The sequence below is a fragment of the Nilaparvata lugens genome, chromosome 9 (assembly GCF_014356525.2).
Source record: "Nilaparvata lugens isolate BPH chromosome 9, ASM1435652v1, whole genome shotgun sequence".
NCBI lineage: Eukaryota > Metazoa > Arthropoda > Insecta > Hemiptera > Delphacidae > Nilaparvata > Nilaparvata lugens.
This window is the reverse complement of record NC_052512.1, coordinates 25,417,364-25,443,354: the sequence shown is the minus strand read 5'-3', so window position 1 is coordinate 25,443,354 and position 25,991 is coordinate 25,417,364. Positions and strand designations below refer to the sequence as shown.

The window sequence follows — 25,991 nt, the reverse complement described above, 5'->3', positions numbered from 1 at the left end:
CTTTATTAAACAAAAATTGTAGATAGAGAATTTATCAAACTTAGTTTTTGAATGATGGTTGAACGCATTGTTCCCAAGATATAAGCGTGGAAGCAAAAAGCTAAAAAATGTAACATTTAAACCACCCTCATCCCTTCAGCACATGGTAGGAATGGGGACTTTTGATATTTTCTCCTCCTGACTAGTCCCAACAAAGCTGCAAAGTCAAAAAAATCGTTCTTAAAACACTCCCTCCAAATTCTTTTGTCAATTGTTCTATTGCTGCAAAACTGGATATTTCACACTCAACACTAAAGCTGCTGCAACAGGCGTAGGGAAATGCGTAAAAGTGTGAAATTATACATCAAATTGAAGATAATTTGATGCTCATAATCAGCATGGATTTTTCCACCGATTCTAAAGAAGTTGTAAGAGCAAAAGTAGCAAAAAATTAACTGAACTAAATTGAACTGCAGGGTCAAAAATTGTCTTCCAAACTTTTACTTCTATACCCTTTTTTGAGCATTCATTGCCTGGACAGAGAGAGTGAACAGTAAACTGAAAACTTGACGAAATGGAAACTTGGAATACTGAAAACATGACAAACTAAAAACATGACATAGGCTTAGGTCCTACTGAAAACCTGAGGAATTGAAAACTTGTCAAAGTGAATACTTGATTTAGTGAAAACTTGTTAAACTGAAACCTGCTGCCAGCATCAGAAACTGTGTTATGTTGATGCCACCAGCATCTGAAACCGTGTTATGATGTTCAAGTCGTTGCATAAAGTTATCATTATAGTATAGTTTTGGAAATCAACTACGAAAACACCCCTGTTATTGGATTAATTGTGATGCTATCATGGTCGTAGATAAACACACAAGTAGATCAGAATTACCCGAACCTGTTTTGGTAATCTTGTTAGTTCATACATATTTAAGCTTCAAAAAGCTGTTGATCAATTCCATCTTTTACTTCTGTCATAGCAGATTTTATTTGAATCTTTTTTTTACTTTCCTTGCCCTATTACCATAGGTAAGGAAAGTATTGCTTTCCGAAAAAATTAAGGTACCCCAATTTCTAAATTTCTATACGTTTCAAGGTCCCCTGAGTCCAAAAAAGTGGTTTTTGGGTATTGGTCTGTATGTGTGTGTGTGTGTGTGTGTGTGAGTGTATGTGCGTCTGTGTACACGATATCTCATCTCCCAATTAACGGAATGACTTGAGATTTGGAACGTAAGGTCCTTACAATATAAGGATCCGACACGAACAATTTCGATCAAATGCGATTCAAGATGGCGGCTAAAATGGCGAAAATGTTGTCAAAAACAGGGTTTTTCGCGATTTTCTCGAAAACGGCTCCAACGATTTTGATTAAAGTAATACCTAAAATAGTCATCGATAAGCTCTATCAACTGCCACAAGTCCCATATCTGTAAAAATGTCAAGAGCTCCGCCCCATCTATGCAAAGTTTGATTTTAGATTCTCAATTATCAGGCTTCAGATACAATTTAAACAAAAAAAATTGAGTGGAAAAGATTGAACATGAGAATCTCTACAATTAATGTTCAGTAACATTTTCACCTAAAATTAAAAATAAGCTCGAAATTCGAGAAAATGTTATTATTTCATTTGCAAACTGTTGGCAACTGTTGATTCTATTAAATGATTCACTATGAAGAGATAGCAGACCTCGTGTGTCTCCAGCGTTATTGCCCTGTCACCAGCTGGCTCAAATCTTTGAATACAGCGCGCGGGAACACTAGCGGCACGTGATCAATTTTCATAACGGCAAGGAAAGTTGTGTGAGTGCGCCAAACCAGATTTTTTGTATGTGTATTTTTCTTGCAAGAAAATATTGTGTTTTTTAATTTATTTTTTATTGATTATTTTTTTGTTCTACAGAGACAAGATTATCTTTGTTTTCAAAGAGAAGTGGACTAACCAAATTGATTCTATCAGCTTAATGAGTCAACTTATTAGTGTATTTTCTTAATTTTCAGATTAATCATACAGCGAACAACAGGACGGTTTACTCTAGAGCGAATATCGCTCAGAGCACACAGCCCCAGTATTATCCATCAGTGAGTTATTCATTTTTTGATTAATTTATCTATTCATTCACATATTAATTAATTATTCAGTTCAATGATGTTTCAATATTACCAATAGGCCTATAGTATAACTTATAATTATTCACAAAATATTTCCCACAATTCTGTATTATCTCAATTCAAATTGTTTTGTTTTAATTTTATTTTAAAATATCCTATTATTCCATTTTTTAGCTTCCTTAATAGCAGAATGTAATAATTACTAACATTGTGAATCATTGATAAAAAAAATGTCGCGCGGCCGAATAGAACACGAGTTCTGTGCGTATCATTCTTGCAAGCTACCAAGTCAGCTATTGAAGGCTGAAGCAGGACATCCTATGTCCCGATGCGTAATTTGCTGCATTTGAACCATGCCGAATTTTGAAGCTTGTCGAGACACCATGGTCGAAGTTGTGATTGCATGAAAGGCTAGAATCTAGTAAAGATTACGACGTTCAAACATTAATATAAAAATTCCTGAAGGAGAATTGAAATTTGAACTATGAGGCGTATTGATTCAATATTGAAGAAAATATTCAAGGTGTTTCAAATCATTGCAGTTTTCTTGGAACTCGAGCCACAAAATTTGGTCACAAACAGTCCTACTCTCTTTCATCATGTAGAAGAGCTAGGTTAAAAACAAGTAGTGATTAAATCCGATAATACTTGATAGTGAGATTTACTTAAAACTGTCTTTATAAGTTGAATTAGAAGAATTGATGTTATTCATAAGTATTGCTGAGAGTTACAATCTTATTGTAGCAGATGTTCTAAATTAGTTTACCGAGTTTAAGCTAGAGTTTCAGCTCTTTTGATTTTTTTTTGTTAATTTCAGCTCCGATAATTGAAAATTATTTTCAATGTTTGTTGCAGCCTCACTCAATATCACAAGCAGCTCAACTGGCATCGCAGCCTCCTCCTTTAGTCAGGGTATCGGGGTCTTCGCACTCCCTGGGGTCAGTTCACTTTACTAATATTATTATAATTCATGATAATAATAATTATCAATATTTATAGTTTCTGGTTTAGTCTACAACTTTTCAAAACACCGTTTCACCATTTTCCAAATTTGTTTAATAATAAATCTATTACCAAAAAATTAATGACATTTTTTTGTCATTTGAAGTTTCAACGTAATCTTATCGTTCCAAACATAATTTGAGTTTGATGAAAACCGAACTTAATTTGTAAAACTATGTTGGTTTTCGATATGATTGGAATAAGAAACCGGTGTGAGCTAAAGCCTGTTGCGTCTTGTGCCTTGTAACTTTTCAAAAGCTCTAGTATTTTTTTAAAATAAAATGAATAATACTATGATATTATATATAGATATATTGAAAATCTTGCCATCTCGACTACATATCTTTACTCTTACTCTTACTCCCAGGGCCATCTATATGTAAGTTGATATTTGGCCGCACCAACAAACTGTCTTCACGTAGTTCGCTCCTCAGCATCTTTTTCTGTCGCTCCAAGCCTCTCCATGTCAGTCTTAACCTATTGCCACTATCTTTGTCTGGGTCTCCCGCGGGGTCTTCCTGGAGGGTTGGGTGCTAAAACTTTTCTCTGATTGGACTTTTCTCTTCTCCTGAGTACGTGCCCGGCCTATTTCATCTCCTACGTTTTATTTTGCTTACAATGGGTCATATGAATAAAGTTGAGCATATGCTTCATTTTCTATGAATAAACGTGAACAAACCCTTTCGCTCATGTTCATCAAAAAAAATAATTTAAGCATTTGCTCAAAAGTAAAAGCTTATACTCAAAATTGTATGAATAAACTGGAGCATTTGCTCAACTTTTGAAGCAAATGCTTCAAAAAAGGTGAGTCCAGTCTAGAGCAGCTTTTCACCTTTTGCTCATAGTAAAATGGCTCAACTAATTCGTGTGAGGAAGAGGAAACTATACCAGATACGATCACAACTAATAGTTGAGAACTATAAAACTCTAAATTCAACCATGATATATATCACCATTATTCCTACAAAAGAATAAATACAAGAGATACCTATCGGATATAAAGATAGCCATCACAGAATAGGAAATAGGTATTTAAGAAGATGGGAGTGTAGACGATTATAAGAAGGCTATTGAGATTAAAAGATTATGCTGAAGATTATTATAGAGATGACATTTTTTCAGGCTATTATTTAAAAATTCAGAACTCAACTAACCTAAAACTCAATTCATAGATAGAGAACAGAGCAGAAGACCAAATACAAGTGTCCATACCGCATATTTAGCGCTTACGTGAGTAGCACATTCTAACCTTTCACTATAAAAACAAAGTAAGGCGAATCAGCTGATGAAACATCTTTAAAATACGTGAGCAATTGCTCCAGAGTTCAGGAGCATAAGGTAAAAGGTAAAGCTTATTTATATAAAAATGAGCTAATGCTCTTGCTCCTACCTAATACTCATGAGCAAAACCTTATGCTCCATGTTCATGCTCATGAGCATATGCTCAGTTTTTAGTCATATGGCCCATTGTCTGGGTTATTGTAGAGGTATCTGATTTTCTTATTATTTTTCCTCCTCCATTCCCCTTGCTCGTACGTGGGCCCCTATATCTTTCGCAGCACTTTCTTTTCAAACACTATGAGCTTTTGTTCTTGTTTTTTGGTCATTTCCCAAGTTTCAGACCCGTAGAGTAGTACTGGACTGTATAGTGTGAGCTTTGTTTTGTGGAATAGGGACTTTGACGAGAGTAATTGGTTGCAGGCATACACCTATTTATTTATACATGCTTATTTTCCACATTTCAACTTGAAAATGACCCAAGTTATGGTCGAAACTAGTCGTAATATTTTAAAAATAATACTGAGTACTTCAAGTTTCCATATTGTTTTTATTAATACATACATCTGTTTGCTGAGTTTACAGCAAAATCCCTATTTACCTATTTTGAATCTCTTCATATTACTACTATGAAATACTTCTGCATATTTTTGAAACACTACAGTCCAAATAATATTTTTATTAATTTCAAATATTCAAATTATTCATGTTCCAATAAAACCAAACTAAAAATTAATTACAATAATTATTTTAACCTAGCTACCAAATTACCGCCACCTTATTCAATATAGCAAATTAACTCCATCAATGTATGCCAAATAGCCCCGAGTTAGCTCCACTCTTTATTTTTACTTTTTTACATTGTTGACTGAAAAAAATGTTGTAAAAATATATACTTACTGAAAATTACATTGTTGTAAAAATATTATCTAGATTATATTATTTTTTCATTAATTAACGAAATCTGAATCTTTGTTTGGTTTGGCACAAACCTTGAGTAATTTGGTACAGTATAACGTTTACAGTGACTGAAATCAGTATTTTAATGTATAAGGTTATTTATTTTTATGTGGATACAAAAATTAAACTTGATAAATTTGTGGATATTAATCTTATTAACATTTTATCAACTTATTGTTCAGGTAGATAATATTATGACAGTAGTTGACTTTATAATATGACATAAACGCCTTGTGCACAAGACTGTGATTCGCATGACACCGTCCCGCTGCCGTTGCCGTCATGCGAATCGCAGTGTGTCAGCACAATGCGAAAATTCGGGAAAAAATTGTAAGATTTTTTTTATCCCTAGTTTTCATACGTATGCTAAGGAGGAATGGTGAGTGGGCATGTGATGAAAAAAATTTCGAATTTATAGATAATTTAAAATGAGTGGGAAATGATTTTAGTTGAGCTTTTGTGAATTTTTCCCATTACTCTTATCATTGTCGTAGTAACCTGACAAACGTTTAACATATTTTGATTTTAATTCAAATAGATTTGATTTTTCACAGATAATTTGGAATGAATTTTAGTTTGTGTTTTTTCGTTTTCTCACTTATTTGAGCTTTTTATTAACACTACTAATTTACAGATGGAAATTGCATTTTTTCAAATGCTAATTAATCAATAATTATTATTAAACGAAAATCCCAATTAAATGCTGTAAATCACCCCTAAGACTTCTGCTACTGCAAATATTGACAAAAAAGAATTTTTGTATAGTAGCGCTCATCGAATTTCCATCCAGCTGTTTACCCTGTTGTCAATATTTGCAGTAGCAGAAGTCTTAGGGGTGATTTACAGCATTTAATTGGGATTTTCGTTCAATAATAATTACTAATAATTTATTGAATTTTGAATGAGAAAGTTATGCTCCATTCGGAACAAGGGATAGACAGATATTTTAAAAATTTTAAGTTTTTTTATCATTTCTAGAATGAATGATATATTCATATTTTGTCGACTATCATACTATTATATTACTATCATACTATTTATTATATTACGATTAAAATTTCCACTGTTCGTTTATCATAGTGAGATTTCATGTCAAATTGTCAGCATTACTTATAACAACTTCAATGCTTCTTTTCATTCAATCAATGCTGACTGTTTGAGTTAAACATCACTGTAGACATTTTTATTTTAATGCATGATGCATGTCTTGAAGACAATTTTTTTATGATTTTGAAAAGCCAATATCCACCCAAATAGAATCATAATATTTATTGCATTAAATGCATTTGATATTTATTGCACTAAAGGATTTTTCACTTTTTATTTCTAACTAAAATGACTGTGATTCCTCTCAGGCTCATCTATTGTCAAATATTTTAAATTATACAGAGTGAGTCATATGTATGGGAACCCTTCAATAAGTTTGGTGACTGTTGTAGATACTAGTAGTTTTGCGAACAGTAGACCTCGCTCATGAATACAACTTTCAAATTGATGAGAAGGGCCATTATGAAAGTACAGTATATTGTAAAGATTTAGCAATGTCATCTATTATTTTTTCATTGAAAATGCTAGTGACAATGTTTCCAGGGACACCGCACTCATAAATGCCTTTCGAGGAAGTACCATCACATCGTCCCCATATTTACAATATTAACCTACATTACAACTTTTTCAATAATTAATTATAAGATATTGGTCAACTGACGGAAAAATGGAATATGCAGTAGGCAATTTAGACAATGAATCGTCTCACAGACGATAGTGAGACAGAAAATGATTCTAAATAAGATGGGTTTGTTGGTGTCAATGACAGGAGGTTGCTAATGATGGTTTTAATGGAAAGTGGTTTTAATGTTATGGCTTTTTATGCTATGCAGAATGTTAAATGCTCACAACTCGGTTTCTGATCTCATACTAAAAAGAAAAACAAAAGCTAATAGTTTTTGTTAAAAAAACTATTCATCTATGAAACAGGGAAATTTCGTGTTGGAAAGGGAAAAATTGTGCAGTCAAGTGAGACGTTTTTTACAATAAATTAATAAATACCGCACATTTTAGAGCGGCACAAGTTCTATTATAAAAAATGAGAGCCAATATTTTTACTTATATTTATTTTGGACAAAATTTACTCTTAAAATATTGTAAATACAATGATCTTTCATTTTGAAAAGAATAAAAATTGCTGTATCTTGCAAAATAACGGCGCTAGATACGAAAAAGTAACTTTCTGGAAGGAGGTTGGTCTGCGGTTTTTAAAATTACAAAAAACCGGAGGTTTTATCAAAAATCGTTACACATTCGTTTCTGCGCCTTGTTTCAAAGAACTTGTATACCAAATTTTATCCAAATCGGATAATAACTGCGACTGAAACTGCGGTACATACAAACAGACAAAAGCCGATCGAGTCGAAACTAAGACCTCAGCTTCGCTCCGGTCAATAATACTGTAACTTTCAGGATATGTTATTGGTCGAATACTCTAAGTTTTGACGTACAACTGAATTTCAACCCCACATAAGGGGGTGACTTTGGTTTTTCGTTTTTAAAGAAATAAATTGACAAAGTTCAATCAGTCGCCATTTGGGATAAAAGTATCATAGTATATTTTTATCGATGCCATCTTTCTTGTTTTAAAAAGGTCTTTAAAATTATGTATCACACGATGGGTGTTGACATTTTAAATATCCGAGGTACAACCCCTAAGTCACCCCGATGTGAGGGGTTGAAATTCAGTTGGACATCAAAAGGTAGAGTATTCGACCAATAACTTATCCTGAAAGTTACAGTATTATATGTACAACAGTCTCCAACTTATTGAAGGGTTCCCATACATATGACTCGCTCTTTATATACTGTGGCGAGGTGGAACTTCCGTCAGGTACTACCCACCAATAAATGCCGTACGAATAATATTATTGGTCAGTGGGTCGCCAAGTGTCAGAACGAGTGCTCATTACACACTCTGTGGGTCGCCACATTCTAGCGGTTGGTGATCCGGCTGGTGTCTCACTGGTGACCCAGCTGGTGTCTCACTGGTGTCCCAGCGTGCTTTACACTCGGTCGCTGCAATAGCTCTGGTGGCCGAATGAATACGAGACTAAGGGCCTGACATCTGGCTTAGATTTCCTGGTACCTACTCTATGTCCTCTTTTCAATTAGATAATTGAGAACATCGTAAGGAGCACAGTTTTGCCAGGGAGTTTTTCAATTTTTTTTGGGTTGGTTTCCGAGCTCGGGATTTAGATAAGTTCTAGACCTAGACTTTAAACACCTGGAGTCAGAAAATTGGCTTTCCGAAACGCGGCGTAGTCGTAGTTTTTATTATAATCTTTATTTTCCAATCTCTATAATAAATTGGAATCGTTTTCCTTGACGAAATGAAACATTCCTAAATATTTCAAAATAGCTGAAACTTTACACTATTTTCTCTTTAATTTATTTTGTGTTTAATTTTAGTTTTTCGAAATTCAACTTGAACTTGGACTACGACTATGCTTTAATTTTAAATTACAATTTTTTTACTTTAAAGTCATGTATTTATAGAGTTAGGGGTATGTGTTTGAGTTATAGAGTTTCGGAAAGCCAATTTTCTGACTCCAGGTGTTTGAAGTCTAGGTCTAGAACTTAGCTAAATCCCGAGCTCGGAAACCGGCCCTTAATGTACGAAATTACATTGCTCAAATATTCAATTGTGAGTCATCAAACAATATTTGAATCATGATCAATTTTTATAATCAATTGCATACTTTTGACAACCCTTTGTATTTTGGTGGTAATAATGAATGCGTTTCAATTTTTATCTATTCACATTTAGTTAATTCATCGAATTGAGCTGTAATCAATAATCTGAATAATGTTATTAACATCATCATATACAATTATTTTTATCGGTTGATACTTTTTATTTTTACATTATTAATTTTTAACATTTTGTTTTTTAACTAATTTGCCACGCATGTGTTTAGAAAACCCATACGAGTCTCATTTTAATTTGTGCATTCATTATAAGTAATTTTGCCATACGAGACTCATTTTAATTTGTGCATTCATTATAAGTAATTTTGTAATATTTTCTGTTGAAATATAAAAATAATTTAATCAGTGACACAAAAAGTAGGTAATTAGTAGCTTGAAATTTACTAGTAATTGATCAAGTAATTCAATATGAATGGAATAAATAGTACAATAGAATAAGGGTAGAAGAATAGTATGCTTTCTCTATGATCAGAGTGAATAAATTAAACTTGAAAATTGTTGTTTTTGTGGGAATAAGAAGAAGATGAATGTATTTTTCTTCTTTGTTTTCTTCTTCTTCCTACCTTTTTTCCTCTTCCTCCTGCTTCTCTTCTCTTTGCCTCTCATTCATATTTATTCATCTCTCTCTACATTACGTTCTACTCTTTCTCCTCCCCAAGCTGCTGCATTTCTTTTGTTTTTCCTTCTTATTCTACTTCTTCCCGTGAACACATAGCACAATTTGATAATTTTATTTGAAAATTATTTTATTCAAAGGTTACTTCAGTTTTAATTATTTTTATTCAATTCCATTCACAATGGGACATGTTTGAGTTTGCAGGGATCTTCTTCCTTTGCCACCTCCTCCACCTCATCTTTCTCCTCCTTCTCTTCCTCATCCACCCCCTTCCACTCCTCCTCCTCCTCCTCCGCCTCTTCCTTCTCCTCTTCCTCTTCCTCTAACCACTTCGATATTATTTCTCTTGTATTAAGGCTGTGCAAAGGCTAAAAATTAACTTTCTACTGGTGACATTTTTCAATTTATTTCGACTTGTATAATTATCATCATGCTATCAAAATTAAAAAGTTTTCTCAGGAAAACATTTTTTTCCGATCATTACTTCTTGAGATATTAGCGACTAAAGTTTAAATTTTTGGGACAGAACATTTCAAATTCGGTAAGAGATAAGTCCATGAGATTCAGATGATAGATTCTTTATGATATTGTTCATCTAGTAAAACAAAAAAATTTCGAAAAAATCAATTTTTGAGAAAGTTATTCGATTTACTAAAAATGACTAAAAATAACTTCTAGTTGAGTTATTTTTGGTTAATTAAATAACTTTTTCAAAAACTGATATTTTTAGAAAATTTTTGTTTCACTAGATCAAAAATACTGATGTAGGCTAGCCCTACATGGATACTTTGCTCTGGAGTACAAAAGCATGAAAAGTTTATTACGAAAGAAGAAATTATAATAACATTCATACAGAAATGTTCTATCTAATCACAGTAAATTGAGATTAATTCCCAGAGGAATGCAAAAATTTCCCTCACAAAGGCCCAGTTGCACAATAGCCGGGTTAATTTTAATCCTGATTAACTTCACGTGAACCAAATCAGAGAAGACCATTTCAAAAAGATGGATCCACTGGAATTAATCAGGATTGAAAATAACCCGGCTTTTTTGCAACTGGCACTTAGTACCTGATTGAATGATTACGAAAGTTCAACAGCTGAGCCATAATTTTGACACAGTCCCACACACATGAACTCGCTCACTCACTTCCATCACCAACAGACGACGAAATAATTATTATCAGCTGTTTTTCCAAGGATGAATGATAATTATCCTTTTAATGTCCTTCAGCGATTTTTCTCAGGGATGAGATTTAGTGCAATTGAATCTTTATATTGTAAATTTACTATGTTCTGAATTTCGTGAGAATCGTTAGAGCCGTTTTTGAGATCCGGTGAAATACAAACATATAAACATCTAAACATCCAAACATATAAACAGAAGTTGCTTGTTTAATGGTATAGGATAACTAGTTGGAGTTTTATGAGATACGTTCAAAGATGTTGTTTTATTTTATTTTTAATCTTGTTCATTGTAAACTTTTAATTAATAAAGTGTTAATTACAAAAGCACATTCTCAACAATGCCATAAAGAATCTATCCTCTTAATCTCATGGATTTATCTCTTAGCGAATTTGAAATGTTCTGTCCCAAAAATTTAAACTTTAGGCTCTCATATCTCAAAAAGTAATGATCGGAAAAAATATTTTCCTGAGAAAACTTTTTAATTTTGATAGTATGATCGAAAAACTTTGAAAAATATCACCAGTAGAAAGTCTATTTTCAGCCTTTGTACAGCCTTAAATGTAGTCAGTATTATTATAGAGTATATTATAGTATTATTTTCTATTAAAATTGTGTTGAAATGTTTGTGTTTGTGTGTGCAGGCCTACCGGTGCTGGCTCCTACCAGGGAGGCTCGAGTGACGGGGGTGCGACCATGTTGCCCCCTCCACCCCACCTACAGTACCAGGCCGGGGCGGCTGCGACGGGGGGTGGCTCCGTCGCCAAATATCCACCCCCGCTCATACCTGTCAATGGAACAAGTGCGACTAGTGCTGTGTCAGTATTATTTATTTATGCATTTCATTTCACAATTACAACATCAAATTAATGATTGGGAGAAAATCAACAGGATAGACCCAAAACTACAAAGTGCGCCATGAGAAACTTACTTATTTGAAAAAATTGCCGTGCGCTGAATTGGTCGTGTAGAGGGGCAGGAGGGGGCGCATCTGGAGGGGGAAGTTCCCAAGTTTATCCTCCCTCAAGTAGATAGCCATCATGCTCTGGTCTAGAGAGCAGCGGGCCTTCGCAGTTGAGAGCTTCTTTTCTAATGGTCGATCACCTTCCGCGCTTGATTTGAAATTCCTCCCCACAGACTCGTTCCTGGCCATAATTCGATTCTGTCGTGGGTTAACTCATTTGAGGAGTGTGGAAGTGTCGCTAAACTCAGAAATGGACTTGAACGAACCATCATAACTCTAGAAAATATGGAAAGAGTGAGGCAGTCAGTTGTGCGTTCTTCCCGGCGTTCGGCTCGCAAACACGCAGCTGCTATGGCAATTTCTGACTCCACTGTTCGACGAATTTTCCCATGAAGACATTCAACCTCATCCCTATAAATTGGCTGTTGTTCAAGAATTGACTGAACGTGATTTTGTTGCCCGTCAAAATGCATGTGATATGCTGATTGACAACCTGCCTGAAGACGCGGTCATTTTTTTAGTGACAAGGCTCATTTCCACATGCGTTTCCTCAATGCGATTTTTTTATGGGGTTTGAAATCTCTGGTTCATGTCGATCGACCACGGACTATGGCACACCTCAAGAACAACATTCGCGACGTCATTGTCAACATACCGATTGATATACTGAAAGGAAATTTCAAAAATCGACTTCATCAGTGTACGCGCAATGGGGGTCGCCATTGGTCTGATGTCATTTTAAAGACTGCATGGAAATAATAATTGGGATATTGTATTCTCATATAAAAAAAAGATCAAAACAATAACTAAAGTACTTTTGTTTTTAATGACCTTTCAAATAAGTAAGTTTCTCTGGCGCACCTTGTATTAGCAAAACAAAATAATACACTTCAAACTGTCTTCATTACTTTTAATAAAATAGTACAGGCTCAGCCCAGTTTTTCCTCCAAAGTCATAATGATATTATGATTGGTATTTTGTACAATAAATTAATAAATAAAATGACACCAATTTTCCATGATTACACTTCTTATAAACCTTCCGGTAGTCGCGCCCTACTCAATCACACGAGCAGTCGCGTGCTTGTATTTTTTACATAAATTTTTCCAAGTGTTATGCACTCTGTCTACTGTAAAAACATATTAATTAATATTGTATAATTACTTTTTCCATCTTCTTGGATTATTTTACGCCTATGAACATTTGGATGATTACCATTTCATAGCCCAATAAGGTACATCAAGCAAAGTCATCAATTCTGGGTTATTGGTTCGTTTACAGTCCCCGTGTACAGTCTTTCCCTATCTTATGCACAGTGCGACTTATGTACTGTCGCGACTAAATGGTACCTTAAGACTGAACCATTGCTCGGTTGATACTGCAACTCATTGGAGTGACGGGGGAAAGTTTTGGAATGCATAGGCGACTCATTCACTGACACCACCCCATTCAATAGTTTTGTACAGCAAAAAAACTGACTGTTGTACTTTCTACAACAGCGCGACTGCCGGATGGTAAACACCCGTTGGGTAGAGTCGAGAGATTGATACAAGTAAACATCATGTAATTAAATTTTAATGAACTCCTATCTTGGAGCTTATAATTGGACTATAATATTGCAATACATTGAACTCATATTGCAGGGAATTTTATTTCTCAAAAAACTACGTTTAATTGAAAAATGCTTCTACAGTGAAGTCCACGTTATAACGGCAGTATTTGATTAAAATTGGTTTTGTTATCCTTGTCTATCATTCGACAAAGCAGATAGCGCTAACCTTTTCTAGCTCCGCAACGTTGCCAGATAGTTTTTTGTCAATGTAGAAATATAATTAATAAAGAGAAAATTTAATCTCAATAATTATGAAATTTTGTTTATTATATCATTATTTTTTCTTGGCGAATAAAATATAATTGGTTATTTTTAACAAGAATGAACAGTTAATATCATCTCATCTCAATAATGAAATTGTATTATTAGATCATTAAATAATATCTTTCCTTGGTGAATAAAATATAATTGATTATTTTCAACAAGAATGAACAGTTAATATCAAATAAGATACTTAACCTTCCGGCAGTCGAGCTGTTGTAAAAAGTACAGCAGTGTCAGTTTTTCTGCTGCTGAATGGGGTGGTGTCAGTGAATGAGTCGCCTATACATTCCAAAACTTTCCCCCATCACTCCAATGAGTTGCAGTATCAACCGAGCAATGGTTCAGTCTTAAGGTGCCATTTAGTCGCAACAGTACATAAGTCGCACTGTGCATAAGATAGTGAAAGACTGTACACGGGGACTGTAAACGAACCAATAACCCAGAATTGATGACTTTGCTTGATGTACCTTATTGGGCTATGAAATGGTAATCATCCAAATGTTCATAGGCGTAAAATAATCCAATGAGATGAAAATATTAATTATACAATAATTAATTAATATGTTTTGACAGTAAACAGAGTGCATAACACATAAAAATAGGATGTAAAAATTACAACACGCGACTGTTAGTGTGATTGAGAGTAGGGTGCGACTTCCGGAAAGTTGAAATCACTTTACTTGTATGGGGGCTACTTTATTAAAATTAATGAAAACTAGGCCGAAGTAGGACGAAACTAGTTTTTTAAATGTTTTAAATAAAAGGGTACTTCATATACTTGAATCAGCTGTCTTGTATAGAAAGCAGTGACAAGTTAGAGAATCGGCAAAGCTGTTCTCCCATCTCTCGCCACTGCCAATATAACGTGGACCTCACTATAAATGACATAGTCTCAACAAATTGTGGCGTTCAATGAACTTGGCATTCACAAGCAGGGCAATCAAACTAAACGTTGTCCACAATATTGACTATGAGATCTTCTCTACCACTCAACCTTCAAGAACTTTTCTACCATTTACTAGTAGTTAACCCTTGCTTTGCACTGGGAAAAATTTAGTGCTGTAAACTGAAATCTTCTTATGCCCAGGAAACATCAAAAATAAAATAATTATTTATTATTTTGTCAAAATTATGAGGATAATCTTCATCAGAGATGAAAATTCTCAAAAAAGAAGAGTTTGATCGTTCTAGAACCTGCAATCTTATAAGTCACGAATTTATGAGTCGCACGTGCTAAAAACAGGTAACAAAATTTGAATTAATGAAGTTTTAATCATTAGATTAAAATTGATTGATAAGAATGGAAACTGGTCTATAACGATCCTCAGTAAATTGAGAATCTTTATGTCACTCTACAAGTTCAGTAGCTCAGACGATTTGTGTAGTTTGTATTCTTTTATAATGTTTCTCTTCTTTATAATATAGATTTTAGATAATGCTACTGTTATTTGTAAATATTGTTTGGTGTTTGAATTGCAGAAGCCGTTACTCGTCAATCTACCAGCCGACAGGTGGGGAGGTGATAGACCTCTCTTCGCCCCCCCAGTCCCCCCAGCAGAGGGTGGTCCAAAAGGCGCCTACGGCTCAGTCGGCCGAGAACGGCATGTGGAAAAAGCTCATACCAATCAGTGAACATCCCCAGACGCAGGGGTCACATCAGCCATTCAAGGTACATCTACAAACAAAAATATCTGGCCAACTTAAAGCAAAAACACACACAGAAATCTAATATAATATAAAGTAGAATTACATTTTCATTGTAATTGATAACTCAAGCATTAACTCGTGGATTACAGTGTAACCTCACTTATCCGGTACTCGTGTATCCGATATTAGCGGTTTCGTTCGCAGAGAAAAAATGGAAATGTTTTAGCACGGTACGATTTGCTAAATTCTGAACAGCTCAGCAGTTTTGATGTCGCAGACTGTACTTGGCTACACCGAATGTTCACTCAAACTGTCATACTTGAATACTGGCTTCAGTTATAAAGTAAAATAAGGTAAAAAGTATAATTAAAATTTTATAAATTGAGAAAAATCCATGAAATAATTTTTAATGTGAATATATAAGGGCTTTGATCAAAGAAACCTCAACGCTCCCATATTAAGTTTTCAGTATTGGAAAAACTAAAGATATTTACTGGTATTTTTTTCTCAAAAATCGGTTTATCCAGGAAATTGCTTATCAGCGACGACCCTGGTCTCATCAAAACCGGATAAAGTGGGGTTCAATGTACATATATTGTGTAATGTGAAGGTGTTATGTTCTGGGAGTAAATGATGAGCTTATTTTCATGTGCTTCTAAATGTTGATAATAGAATATTTGCTGCTTAACTACAGTATGAAATGCTATTTCAATTCAATTCAATATTCGTATAATGAATATAATTCATATTCATATTTAATTCGTATTTGAATATTAATCTCTTACGGCTGCATATTTACTGGTCCCAGGGGCCTGTTTCATAAAAGTTACAAGTCCTGTAATACAGGAGAATCACCATTCCAATTACATGCTCAATATAGCCGATAAAATCAGCTGTTCGTGTATTACAGGACTTCTAGATTTTTATGAAACAGGCCCCTGATGGTTGGATTTACTGGTTATTCAATTTGCGTTTGCTGGTATCACCTGTTTGCTCTCTGTATGTACCCAGGAAAGGCTACAAATCTAAACCAGGAGCATTCTCAGCGCTACAAGTAAGCGTTTGTCGATTAAAATGACAAAATTCTAAATTCGAAATATCCTAAAATGATTGATTAATTCTAAATATGACTAGAATATTGCCATTTGAAACCTAATACCTAACCGTAATCTTTCCTCAACCCAACCACATCTTGGTGGGTTAAGTGGAAGAGGGGGCTATTATTTCCTCAATTTCGCCCACATCACTTTTGATATTATAAATTGTAAATAAAAGGCATTTATCTATCTATCTAAAGGTACGTATAGACTTATGCGCTACGAACTCACACATTTCACTTTTTATCAGCTGATGCTATGCATCTGAATCTTACTGCTTCTGTACAAATACAGATATAATAAGCAATAATAATTGACCGAGCGAAGTGAGGTCTAAGATTCAAGTCGACGGTTCTGCATTTCTCTATGTTTATATGTTTTTTGTTTTTATGCTTACATTTATGTTCCGCATTTACAGCGAAACGCGGCAATAGATTTTCATGAAATTTGACAGGTATGTTCCTTTTTGAATTTCGTGTCGACATATATAAGGTTTTTTGAAATTTTGCATTTCAAGGATAATACAAAGGAGTCTCCTTCTAACGCCAATATTACCGTAAAAATCAGACTAGAATTATTCATCATACATCAGCTGTCGAGTGGATTATTAATTGCATGCGATGAGGCATGCAATTAATATTTCAATGTAAAGATCAGGTGTTGTGTGGACTATCAATTGCATGCAATTTTTATGCACTATCGATTCCATGCAATTACGCATGCAATTAATAACTAAAATAACATAGTATTATTGTCTCTCGACCTTTCTCTGCTTCCAACCCGGGCTGACCTATTGCCAGTTTGTTTTGTAGAAGATTAGCTTCTGATGTTATTAGCATTTCTGATACTCAACCCCAACAGCCATTAGCCGTTTTCACACCGATATCTCGCCGACACGACATACAGACAGGATTTACTCTTATGGACAGTATAAGAGGAATAAGAGGAGACTGTGGTTTATAACTCGCGAGGTCTACTGTTCACAGAACTACTAGTATATAATTGATTATATGGCCAATAGCATCAACTGAAGCATAGCATCAGCTGATGAAAAGTGAAATGCGCGTGCTCTTAGCGCAGAAGTCTACGCACCGTAATGTATTGCTCCCGGTTTAGATTTTTAACCAAGTTTTGAATTTTTACTTTCCTTGCCCTATTACCATAGGTAAGGAAAGTATTTTTTTCCGAAAAAAATTAAGGTACCCCAATTTCTAAATTTTTATACTTTTCAAGGTCCCCTGAGTCCAAAAAAGTGTGTTTGTGTGTGTACACGATATCTCATCTCCCAATTAACGGAATGACTTGAAGTTTGGAACTTAACCTAGCTCCGCAGTGCAGGCTGGATGCTTGTCTGACTCGGACTAGGCGCTGAGACAGCAAATAATAGAAGCGTTGGTGGGTATGCGAGCGGCCGCAGTAACATCTTCCACCCAGCAATGGTCGGCGTAGTTCCGCCTAGCGGACAGACGAAAGATCAATCCAGTCGGTTATTTGATGCCTCCAGCCATGCTCAGCCAAGCAGCCGAGACAATAGAACAATGGAGTGACGGTCTTATTCGCGTTCATCAGCAGTTTTCTTTCTCACAATTATTTTGATTTTTGTGTGTCAATAATAACTCCAGTCACCAGTAAAAAGTTTCCAGAAACGTGGTGTACTACCATATTAATGACTTTTCATGATGATTTTTAATTATTTAAAAACATTGTCGACATTTTGAGCCTTCAGGCTAAACTTGGGGTCGCTGAGAACGAATCTGCAATCAGAATTTCTCTATCACGAAAAATAACGAAAAAAATCCAGCTGTTGATCTTCCGGCAACCCTTAACAGTCATCCTGCAATGCGGCCGAAACACTTCCCACTTCCAAGCCAGACACCCATCTCAAATGACAACAACGCCAAGCTGTGAGAAACCATACTGCACTGCGGCGCTAGGTTTAAGGTCCTTACAATATAAGGATCAATACACGAACAATTTCGTAAATAATGTGAGACATTTGAACCATTATTTCGAAATCATGTTTTTATCATATTTTAGCCATAGTGCTTATACTAGAATCACTTATTGTGGTTTCAGTTTACACCTATGGTAGATCAATTGAGAGGCACTTACCACATTGCATTTGTTCCATTTATTTATGAATGCAGTGATATTATGTCCTCTAACATGCTTTCCATTCCAATTCATTCATTCAAATTGATGATAATATTGTCGGAATTTATGTAGAAAATGTCTGGGGTTCTTTAAACAATAATTGTGATTTCCAATGAAATTCTGCTCTGATAGACTTGAAAAGAATACATTTGGATCTCATGGAAGTGTTAACACATGGAAAGCTAGCTAATGTGTGAGCACTCCCATAATAAACAATGCTATTCTATATGTTAGTGCTATGTCTGTTTTATGTTACCATTCAAAAATTCTTTTATCACATTGAATGATATCAGCATTTATACTATTTATGTAGCATCCACTTTTAGGTTTTATATTTCATGTTTTTCTTGAAATGTAAGGTGAAAAGTGGTAAATCGAACTTCTTTTGTTATTTAAACCGATTTGGATAAATATTTAGCTTCTCCGGTTACGCACAAAAGAAATGCGCACTCTCAAGGATGTCATGGCGCACTCTCAAGTTAGACATGGCGGTGGTATCAGAAAATAGGCAACTTTGCCATCCTATCATTTTTATTGACTTATTACTTTAGTTTATCAACTTGGAATCTCACTATAGTTATTAAACTACATATATGACTGTTTAATGGGGCTCTAATTCGTTTGTTAGATATGTAGCTGATACCTTGGGGTAGTGATCATGGATGTATTCAAGTGTTACTTGTCATACGTATTACCATATAGGAGTCCTACTTTAAATCTTACTCGGCTCCTTGGCATATTTCAACCATTTTTTCGAAGTCATGCTTTTTTCATACGTAAGCCATAGTTTTTCTACTAGAATCACTTATTGTGGTTTCAGTTCACAGCTATGGTAGATCAATTGAGAGGCACTTACCACATTGCATTTGTTCTATTAATTCATGAATGCAGTGATATTATGTCCCCTTACATGATTCTCGTTTCAATTTTTGTTGAAAATATTGTTAAAATCTCTAAATGTTTGGGATATTTTTCAAACAATTCTGATTTCCAATGAAATTTTGCTCAGATTGACTTGGAAAGAGCACCATTGGATCTCATGAAAGTGTTCACACAAATGTGTGAACACTCATAAGAAACAATGCTATTCTTTATGCTGATGCTATGTCTGTTTTTACTTTCCTTGCCCTGTTACCATAGGTAAGGAAAGTATTGCTTTCCGAAAAAAATTAAGGTACTTCAATTTCTAAATTTCTATACATTTTAAGGTCCCCTGAGTCCAAAAAGTGGTTTTCGGGTATTGGTCTGTGTGTGTGTGTGTGTATGAGTGTATGTGCGTCTGTGTACACGATATCTCATCTCCAAATTAACGGAATGACTTGAAATTTGGAACTTAAGGTCCTTACACTATAAGGATCCGACACGAACAATTTCGATCAAATGCAATTCAAGATGGCGACAAAAATGGCAAAAATGTTGTCAAAAAAGTGGTTTTTGCGATTCTCTCGAAAACGGCTCCAACGATTTCGATCACGTTTATACCTTAAATAGTCATTGATAAGCTATCAACTGCCACAAGTCCCATCTCTGAAAAAATTTCAGTAGCTCCGCCCCATCTATGCAAAGCTTGATTTTAGATTCCCAATTATCAGGCTTCAGATACAATTCAAACAAATTTCAAATGGAAAAGATTGGGCATGAAAATCTTTACAATTAATGTTCAGTAACATTTTCACCTAAAATTGAATATAAGCTCGAAATTCGAGAAAATGTGATTATTCAATTGCAAACTGTTGGCAACTGTTGATTCTATTAAATGATTCACTATGAAGAGATAGGAGACCTCGTGTGTCTTCAGCGTTCTATTGAATGATTCACTATGAAGAGATAGGAGACCTCGTGTATCTCCAGCGTTATTGTCCTGTCACCAGCTGGCTCAGATCTTTGAATAGTAGACTTGAGATGCGCGTGAACACTAGCGTCAGGTGATCAATTTTCATAACGGCAAGGAAAGTTGTGTGAGTGCGCCACACCAGATTTTTTTAAATTGTTTGTAACCAAGCTATAAGTTGTTTCTGGATTCATTCAATGTTTATTTATTATTATTATTATGTTTGTTTCTGTCCATAATGTGAACCACAATGGATGGTCACAAATAGACAAGTCATTAAAAATGAAAGAAAAAGCATGCACTCAAGGCAAGAGCGTGCATCAAGTAAAATACCGCTCCAAAGCAGCACTTTCACAACTGAAAAACTCATTCAGCGCATAAAACGGGAGATCCTCAAGGAACAGCCTCAACTTTGACCTCAGGCTTGCCAGTGGCAGAGTAATGGGTAGCTAGCTTCTTTCCCACCATATAAGTCGAGCTAACCTGCCTTCTCTCAAGCCTGCAATACGGGAGGTCGAAACCTATTCCTAATTATTCTGCCTATTCTTTGAGTTTAGCTTGTTGTAGTTTGTGATGTAGGCTACTAATGGTTTTTGTGTGGACAGATCCAGAAAGCGCTGGTGAATGAGAAGATGGTTCCTTGCATCAACGCCAAGCCCTACACCAACACCGAACTGCTCATGACCTTGCCCGACCTGGTCACCAACTTTTTCCCCTCCATCAACCACGACAAATGTCGACAAGTGCTACAGGAAGTCTTGAAGGTCACACTCTACAAGGGAAACACGTGAGTTAAGCATTTCAACTTGTTTTTAATTTCAATTATTGAACTATAGTCCTGTCAACGAAGTTTTATTGAGGGAAAAGTTTGAAAGACAACTTTTGACCCTGCTGTTCTGTTAAGGGTAGTAAGGAGGTAAACATATCAAAATTCCCCACTACTACCCCCTGTGCTGGGGGTGCTTGATTTCTCGCATATAACTCAAAAACTACCCAACTTACTGACATGACCATTGAACAAAATTGAAGCTCACATAATTTCCTTCAATATTCATCTCACAACTTTTCTTATATCTTCCGTAGTTTTCGAGATATCTGCTCTTGAAGGTGTGACATTTTTGAAAATACATGTGTGCCTCCAATTTTTTTGCTATTTTTGCTCTTATAATTGTCAAAAAAAAATCTATTTTATTATGAGCTTATAGGATTGGCGCATCAAATTCTCTGCAATTTTATGTATAATTTTACAAGTTTACGCATTTCCCCACGACTGTTGCAGCAGTTTTAGTGTTGAGGGTGAAATCTTCAGTTTTGCAACAATATACCAATCGACAAAGGAATTTGGAGGGAATGTTTTGAACACAATTTTTGACTTTGCTGCTTTGCTAGGATCAGTTACGAGGTGAACATATCAAAAGTCCCCATCCCTACCCCATGTCCTAGAGGGATGAGGGTGGTTAAAAAGTTGCATTTTCAATTTTTTGCATACACGCTCATATAATGATTGACAAGTCCTTATACCCCTTTGAGAGGAGGTTAGTGGCTGCTAAATTATCTATCTATCTATCTATATCTTGGGAAAAATGTGTTCACCCGACATTACTAACAGTTCTTATTTTTCCTCTCCCTAACATTTTGATAATGTACTTATTCAGCCCAATCAAATAGTGCATCGAACCAAACAATAATTAAGGTAATTGATTTTATTGTTCTAATCGGTCCATTTGGGTATTAGTAAGAGTAATCTATGGTTTCCCACCAAAATTTCTGAAGGCATAACTTTTGAAAGCCTGAAAACCAAGAGATTTTGGTACTTTTTTCAGTTTTTTCACGATATCTCCAAAACCAATTCTTCAATCGATATTTTTGTTCTATTATTTTTTGAAGAGCATTAAAATCTCTACAATTTTCATCCCCTAGATGTTTTTCTATCTCCAACAGGGAGCGAGTTATAGATTGTTGAAAATTGTTAATTTTTTCAACTTTGCGAAAAATCGCTAAATCCATGTTTTTTCCTTTTCACTTCTTATAAAGTGATATGTGGTATTTTTTTTATCGTAATTAGAGTATTAATAAGTTGTCAATACAATCACTGATGATGGAGTTGGAACAAAAAAGGTAGCCTATATTTTAGGGTGGTGATTCAATTTATGAGACTCATGATTTGGCGCTAACTTCTTTAGGGTGAATTTAGACCAACTGCTAATTGCTAAAAACGGTCATTGTTGGAAATAAAAAGTGCACGTTATACAGTGTTATAGTGTGAAAATTATAAAGTATTCACTAGAGTAGATTTCATAAAAATAGTCCAGATGAGGATGAAACAGCAGAGTGCCTCCTCAACACCCCCCCCCCCTCCCCCATCAAAACACCAAACGACGTTAACAATTCATCAGGTTTAAATATGAAATATGAATGTACTTTTATTTATAATTAGCTGATTTGGCAACGTTGCATCAACTCTCACAGGACTATAAACTCACTCTTAGGTATATCGTCTATCTCCAATAGGAAATGAGTTATATCTCTTCGAAAATTGATAATTTTTCCTACTTTGAGAGAAATTGCTGAATTCACGTTTCATTTTTCATTTTTACTTCTTTTCAAATCGTCTATGGTATTAATTTATCGTGGTAATGGTGTTATCATGTTGCTCATAAGGTCAGTGACAATCTTACTGGCTCTTAATGCATGAAAAATGAGACAGTTTTTATTGTAAAGGAGCCAACTCAGTTGTCATTTGGGTTCCCAGAGGAAGATGGCAGAAGAGGATGATGTGTGCGGTTAAAGATCAGATTAGATTAATCCATTCAAATAGATAACATAGTATTTTTGCTTGGATCCTAGATTTCAATAATAAGTGGAATAAAAGTTATTTTACTATAAATTACACAGAAAGTTATATAAACTTTTAGAATTCAACGAAATGGTGATGAAATGCTTGCTAAAACTACAATAATAATTTTTATGCTTTTTCACCTCAATCCTACAAGGACAACCACAGCCACATACTCTTCATTTACACCATAAGTGGTTGTGACACACCATCTGCCTTTTTCGGCCGAGGAAAATTGAAGTTATGCTCTACACTCAAAACCCACCCACAACTGGAGGACACAGTGAGCATTTTCAACAAACCTAATGGAACCCAACAGGAGGTGGTGGATGCAGGGGAAATTTTTCTAAAGATTCTGTACAGTGGTACAAGACTTAACCTTCAACCAGCTCTCTGCCAAGTCTGCTTTTGGAAGTAAACATAGCCTCCCAAGACTTCCACCAACTGAGGATGCTGTACGTCATCACTTCTGCCACTGCTACCACCTAATCCAATTTTGACAGCAAGTTAGTGGTGATGGCAGTGTTCTTCAGCCTACACCAATGTCACAGCAGCCTGCACCAGAGTCTCTTCAGCACATTGTGTCCTGCTAATGTAAGACTAGATGCAGTAGGGCATATACATGCATCAAAGCAGGACTGAAATATTCACCCATCTGCAAAAATTGCGATGGGATAAACTGCGAAAATATGGGGGTGGCAAACCTTGAGAATGAAGATGACCTGTCCCCGGACTCTGGCAACCCTGAAAATGATGATGACAATGAGGCCGGCAAAGCACCAGAGCACCAGGAGATAAACAAAAAACAACCTGGCCCATCCAAACGTCCACGGAGGCAGCAATAATAGGTATGACTTCCTCAAAACTGGAGTAACCACTAGAGTAGATTTTATAGTTCTTACTGGAGTAGGGACTATTCACCTAAGAGTGAGTTTATAGTCCTGTGAGAGTTGATGCAACGTTGCCAAATCAGCTAATTATAAATAAAAGTACATTCATATTTCATATTTAAACCTGATGAATTGTTAACGTCGTTTGGTGTTTTGATGGGGGAGGGGGGGTGTTGAGGAGGCACTCTGCTGTTTCATCCTCATCTGGACTATTTTTATGAAATCTACTCTAGTGAATACTTTATAATTTTCACACTATAACACTGTATAACGTGCACTTTTTATTTCCAACAATGACCGTTTTTAGCAATTAGCAGTTGGTCTGAATTCAGCCAAAAGAAGTTAGCGCACAAATCATGAGTCATAAATTAAATCACCACCCTGAAAGATACCTTTTTTGTTCCAACTCCATCATTAGTGATTTTATTGATAACTTAGTAAAACTCTAATTACGATCAGAAAATACCACACACCACTTTATAAGAAGTGAAAAGGAAAAAACATGGATTTAGCGATCTTTCGCAAAGTTGAGAAAAATTACCAATTTTCAACGAGCTACAACTCGCTTCCTATTGCAGATAGAAAAGGGGATAAAAATTGTAGAGAATTTAATGCTCTTCAAAACATAATAGAACAAAAATATCGATTGAACAATTGGTTTTGGAGATATCGTGAAAAAGCTGAAAAAGTACCAAAATCTCTTGGTTTTCAGGCTGCCAAAAGTTATGCTTTCAGAAATTTTGGTGGGAAACCATAGATTACTCTTACTAATACCCAAATTGACCGATTAGAACAATAAAATCAATTACCTTAATTTTTGTTTGGTCGGGCCGCATTATAATGACTATTTGACTGGGCTAATTGTATAAATGAATGAATAAAGAATGAATTAATAAAGTTCAAATTTGAAGCTTCATAAATAATTATACAATTTTTATTCAGTGGAGTTTTGTGATATTTCGAACAGCTTTCGAGATATTCGCTCTTGAAAGTGTGAAATTGGTACAAATTCTGTTAGTAGATATTTATCTATTCATATTTACTACTAGCATGTAACCCGTGCTTCGCAAGGGTCTTTCTTAAAACTTGACGTAATGAAATCTAGAAGAATTCAAAATAGGCCTATAAGAATCCTCGGTTGATTAAGAATTTATATGCTGCATTTCAAGTAAATCAGTATGACCACCTTTCAATTAAAAAAAGAACTTGGATTCAAAATGGCGGAAAAAATTTTGGTGTGACGGAAAACCTTTTTTTATCATTCAAAAAAAGGATCCCCATTCATACCTATCTTCTAATTTCCCTTTCAAGAGAAATCTTCTGCTGCTTCCATACAAACTGGAAGCATGACAAATATTTGAAATTTGACAAACTGAAAACTTGATGTAATCAAATCTTGAAGAATTTAAAATTGGTCGATAACCACCCTCGGTTAAGCAAGAATCTATATGCAAAATTTCAAGTTAATCAGTTCAGTAGTTCTGACGTGATAATGAGTCAAACATAATTTCCCTATACTTTACATCTGTATAGGCTACGTTTATAATCCAGTTCTTTCCTTTATTATAGTATAGAAGATGGATGGATGATCATTGTTATTTTACTAAAAGATAGAATAAGTTGAATAGTTTCCCTTTCAGAGGGAGTTTTGACAACCCACAAAACTCATTTTTCATTTGAAGATATAACGAAAAGGATTAATATGACCTTATTTTTTTTTTGCTCAGCTTGCCAAAATACCCCTCATTCCAATATCAAAATTTTCGACTGACTGTACAGTGAGTCAGTCATTCTATCAGGGC

At 35.0% G+C, this 25,991-nt stretch overlaps 1 protein-coding gene across 2 annotated transcripts in view; it reads left to right on the top strand.

The window, feature by feature from the left end:
• LOC111057943 overlaps positions 1-25,991 on the top strand; it is a 55,594-nt gene that overhangs the window by 24,451 nt on the left and 5,152 nt on the right. The window contains exons 7-12 of one of the 2 annotated variants that reach the window (XM_022345424.2): positions 1,984-2,064; positions 2,950-3,032; positions 5,687-5,713; positions 11,539-11,712; positions 15,214-15,403; positions 21,069-21,250. In XM_022345424.2, the coding sequence (XP_022201116.2) occupies positions 1,984-2,064; positions 2,950-3,032; positions 5,687-5,713; positions 11,539-11,712; positions 15,214-15,403; positions 21,069-21,250 (737 nt within the window). The remainder of the gene's footprint in view (positions 1-1,983; positions 2,065-2,949; positions 3,033-5,686; positions 5,714-11,538; positions 11,713-15,213; positions 15,404-21,068; positions 21,251-25,991) is intronic. The other variant, XM_022345426.2, reaches the window with a different exon arrangement.